The sequence below is a fragment of the Etheostoma spectabile genome, chromosome 24 (assembly GCF_008692095.1).
Source record: "Etheostoma spectabile isolate EspeVRDwgs_2016 chromosome 24, UIUC_Espe_1.0, whole genome shotgun sequence".
NCBI classification, from domain to species: domain Eukaryota; kingdom Metazoa; phylum Chordata; class Actinopteri; order Perciformes; family Percidae; genus Etheostoma; species Etheostoma spectabile.
Genome location: NC_045756.1, coordinates 739,667 through 744,404, shown reverse-complemented (window position 1 = coordinate 744,404; position 4,738 = coordinate 739,667). Strand labels below are relative to the sequence as shown.

Here is a 4,738-nt window from a genome sequence, read left to right as displayed (position 1 = left end):
GGGGTAGAACATCTTCAAAGTCCAACATGATCTAATTAAACATGCAAGCCTACAAAACGCAGCACACGGTTCAAAGTCAGGCTCACTTTTCTACAACGACCCCCCCCAACTCACTCTCATGATTCTCATTGACATTTCACAGATATTACCAGTGAGAAATGTCATCAGAACACAAGGGAGCAGCCACATGTTGCTCATGAACCGCTAGTACACACAGCTACAGCTGCGTAAAGCACCGTCATTTACTGCTGCTGCTGCACTAGAGGGTGGAGATCTTCATAGGGAGGTCAGGTGGATGTGTTTGAGTCCCGAAATATAGGGATGAGCGAGTACAGCATTATCTGCATCTGGGTTGTCTAAACCCTCTGTTGCATGGTGTTGCCAGATGGCGACAAATTCCTTTTCTTAGTTTTTTTTCCCACAATAAACCATTTAAAATGCATTGTTTTCTGTTTAATTGTGTAAATAGGTCTTTTGAAGTGAAAGTGTGGAAGTGAAAATTTTGAAGTGTTATTAATTTGAGGACTTCACATAACCAGGAAATCCTGTTTCCCGCCTCGTTTCCGCACATGCAGCCTACCAGACTGAAGATCTTGTTCCAGTATCAGCCAAAATACAAGTATTCTTAATTTTAGAAGTTATCTGGGGCATGTAAACTTTTAAATGTCATCACTTAAACGTAAAAGGCTCAAATTAATTTGTTGCCCTATAAGTGGAAATTTGGTATTTCTTCAATAAAAACATGTTTTTAAAAAAGGAAAAATTGATTTCTTGGGACATTCCACAAATGCACCTTTTATGCCATATGGCAACAAATTACCAAATAACCCCCCCCCCCCCTCTCTGCCTTTAATTATTTAAAAAACATTTTTTTACAGTTGCATTATTTAAGCAACCTGGAGTCACAAAAAACACATCAAGACATTTTTACCATGTTTCAAAAGTAATTCATGCAACAGAGGGTTAAAATGGGCGGGGCTTTAACCCGTATGTTATTTTTAGCCTACAATTGATATGTGTTGATCAGAAATTGTTATATTTATTGGTGATTAGAAAACTATTTACGTGACAGCATCAGCATCGAGCCTTCAGATCGATGGTTTTGTCGTGGTAACAAACAAACTTATCTACAGAACAAGTTTTCCCAACAACGAACACAACACATGCGGTTGCAATTATGAAGTCAAATGTTCTTTTAACTTTTAACTTTTTTATGATCAGTGTGATTTTTTTGTTATTTGGGCACCGTGACTATCACAGAACGCAGATCACAGCCCGTATGAGGAGTTTTATTTATCGCATTACTCGTATAATACTTGTATTCAACAAAAGTGCTTTATCCGTACCGGATACCCGAGTATCCGGCTCATCTCTACTGAAATACAGCCGGGGATCAGAGGAAAACAAAAGACCTTCACCCATAAAAACGCTTGTTTGTTCTCTGTCAGTGCTTTAATCCAAACCACGGTCTTTTTCATAAACTTAACTAGTCATTTTAGTGCCTAAACTTGACTGTCTTCGTTGCATGACGCTCACTTTTTGTCGGCCAAACTCCTGAAAGGACCGACATACATCCGATGTCACGTGACCGGCCGGCTGTCGCCTAATTTCCTGTGATGTCATTCGAACGGGTGCGCACGAGATTTTGCACGACCCCATTCATGAGCAACATGAGAATGTGCTGTGTTCTTCCTCATGCACACCCTAGGTGTGTCTGATGCACTCGTCTCGCCGTTCTTATCTGTCTCAACACATGCTCGGACACTGAGATGTGTAGTTTCCACTGAAAGGGGACCGGGGTGTTGCTTTGACACTGATCCACTTGTTACAAGCTAAAATCACTCAAAACACGTGTGTGGAATAGTTCATAACACCGTGCTTTGGAGAAAACCTATTAATGTACGTGCTCCTGGGTGATCTGCACAACATGTGTTGTATTTAGACATCCAGCTGGAGCCAGCTGCGGCACAAATTACCCGTTTTGCAGCCGCAATTTACAGTATACAGCACAGCATGGTGCGAGGGGCTAGTAACAGATCATTTGCATGTGAAAAGATGTTTAGCCATCTGCTTAAACTAGACTCCATTAATTGAAAGGGTTCACCACAGACTGCTGTTACCCTTGTATTACGTGGCTGCTAGTTAGAGGTGAGATCAACAAAGAATTCACTGTAAAAATGCAAAAAAGAAATGTGTTTTTCCTGCTGTACTAGTGTTAGTGGTCCAGTTTAGGCATTACTGAGTCGAGTCTAATGAGTCTCTATGGACATGTCACTATGTTAGGTTTTAGTGTATTTTTAACATGTTTAAAAAAGATAAATAACATCTGAGAACAGGAAAAAAAAAACACTCAGCAAACATATCTTTCAAAATTCCTCATTATGATGCAATGATCAAAATAACTGAGCTACAGCTTTGTCATGTTCAAATCTAGAAAATATATTTGGAAAACCCAGTAAATGGGTCTGAAATTCAGGTGTGACGTAAAGTATTTAAAACATAATGAGCATGTGGAATAACATATAATAATATCTATGTATAAAATAATAGAAGTCTGGTCTAACTAAACTGAAAAGAAGAAGAAACAGAGGGGAAACCATCCTTTTCCCTCCTTTTAACCACCCTCTCTCTCCTCTTGCCATTGTCCATTTTAAGACATTTAGAGTTTTAAAAAACAAAACAGTGATTTAAAAATCCACGTGGTTAAAACGTGAGGATTTGCTTCCATTCACCATTAACCCTTGTGTTGTAATCCTGTCAAATTTGCACCCGTTTCCTCCTCTGGTGCCTGTTTACAAAGCATAAAGTGACCTTATTGGGCAACTTAATGCCAAATTATTAGCACTAGTCACATTTATTTTTGGGAAATCATAGGCTATAAACTATGAATTATACATACTTCAGTAAAAAAACTACAGAAATGATGAATTATTTATGTTGATGGGTAATCATAAACTGTTACATGTCAATGTTTTTAGGTCATTTTACAGTTTTAAAACCATTCAGTTTCTTTAATGGTGGCACATAATCACACCGGGAGTCTTCCTTAAAGTATTTGGGGGAATTCGGTTAAAATAACCCGAGGATATTTTTATTCAGAACAAAATGAGCAGATTCAAGATTTATTTTTGGGATCTGATTGCTCATTTGTGATTCGTCTTTCAGATGTTAAAAACAAATAATTAACGGATTTATAAAAAAAAAAAAATAGAAAAATAACTCCAGACCTCAAAAAACTGAATTAACATCGATTCATTTTGCTAAACTGACCGTCCTGCTGCATCCATCCTACGTCCTTAATTAACTGCCATGTTGTTGTCTATGACGCTTTCTTCTCAACTTTAAGGCTACTTAATGAAGCGCGCACCTGCACGAGCGTGAGATTAGAAAGCCTGAATCCGCCTTACCTCGCTCAATACGCCGCTTGCAGACCCGCTTGCAGCCGTTATAAAGCCTCCAGGAGAGAGTCCTCGAGCTCAGAACCGCACCGGGACCAGGACCGGCCGGAACCCGATCGATGCGGAGGTTTCCCCGGAGGAACTCCGCGTGCAGGAGCCGGAGCTGGCAGTGAAGCCGGGGTCTGCCGGTGCGCTGTCGGCGGAGTGTTGCGTTCACTGTCGTCGAAGTGTTGTTTTTTTCCAGCTTGCCCCGCCTTCCCCCACCTGGTCCCGCGTCATCAGCCGGAGAGCAGCTGGAGCTCCAGCCCCTCTCCATGTGGGCTGAACCGGCCTCGTGCGCGCTCCTCTCCGCCTGCAGGAAGGAAAATGTATACAAGAAATATAAATATCATCATTATACCGTAAAATTAAGGCTGCTTGATTATGGACACTATTTTATTCACGGCAATATTTAAAATCACAATTATTTAACATTCACTAATTTACTTTTTAGGAAGATGTTGCATGTATTGAAGGTTAAAAACAGTGAAACAGTTAAACAAATCAACACTGAAAACACCTTAAACTGTAAAATTTCCCGTCATACTTTTCCCTTTTTTCATTTCACCTTCAGAAAACCAGCAAAATGTGCAAAAATAATCGTTTTTGTTATTATATACCAGATTTTATTCATTGCACAGCCCTGCTAAAAAAATGATGGGATCTGTCATTTTTCAACTTTTTAAAATCCAATTGTCTATTAAAATCTGAAGTATTGATAATTAAGTCATCATTCAATATTATAAGATAATACCTCAAGATATGGTCAAACAAGAAAAAAAAGGAAAACGTTGACTCTCCAAGTACTGTAACTTGCTGTTCCCGAGATCTGAAGGTCATTCTTATCTAACTATGGTTTCTAAAAAGCCTTTTTCCCCGAATGATTTAATGTTATTTAATTTATTTATGACAGACTCTTGAGGCGATCATATGATCCCATAAACAGGCCATCACATACAGTATGTAATTCTTGGATATAAAAAGATCTGAAACCAACACAGAGGACTGTGAAGTACTGTTTCAGGATGAATTCCTACATGCTGAGATAGTTTTTAGGAAAACCCGGACCCTGCAGCAGCCCCCCCCCCAGCCTCATAATATGTGTGAAAGAGCAGTCACCTCTCATCAGTATTTGCTTTGTCCCACAGAGCTGAAAACAATCATGTTATTCTCCGGAGCAGCTTGTTGTGCATGCGAGGCCTCGAGTGCACGTTGTTGTGTTAACTCACTGTCTCCTCGCGGGTGTTTACCCAATGAGAAGAGCGTGATGCCCGGTGCCCCCGAGCCAAGAGGCATGACTC

At 40.0% G+C, this 4,738-nt stretch overlaps 1 protein-coding gene across 1 annotated transcript in view; it reads right to left on the bottom strand.

Annotated features, from left to right (window-relative positions):
- crfa4 (cytokine receptor family, class I receptor 4) overlaps positions 1 to 3,752 on the bottom strand; it is a gene marked incomplete in the record, with an annotated part of 57,612 nt that extends 53,860 nt beyond the window's left edge. Inside the window, 1 exon segment of the mRNA XM_032505961.1 lies at positions 3,408 to 3,752. Coding sequence (XP_032361852.1) covers positions 3,408 to 3,714 — 307 coding nt within the window.
- Between the last annotated feature and the right edge of the window lie 986 nt (positions 3,753 to 4,738).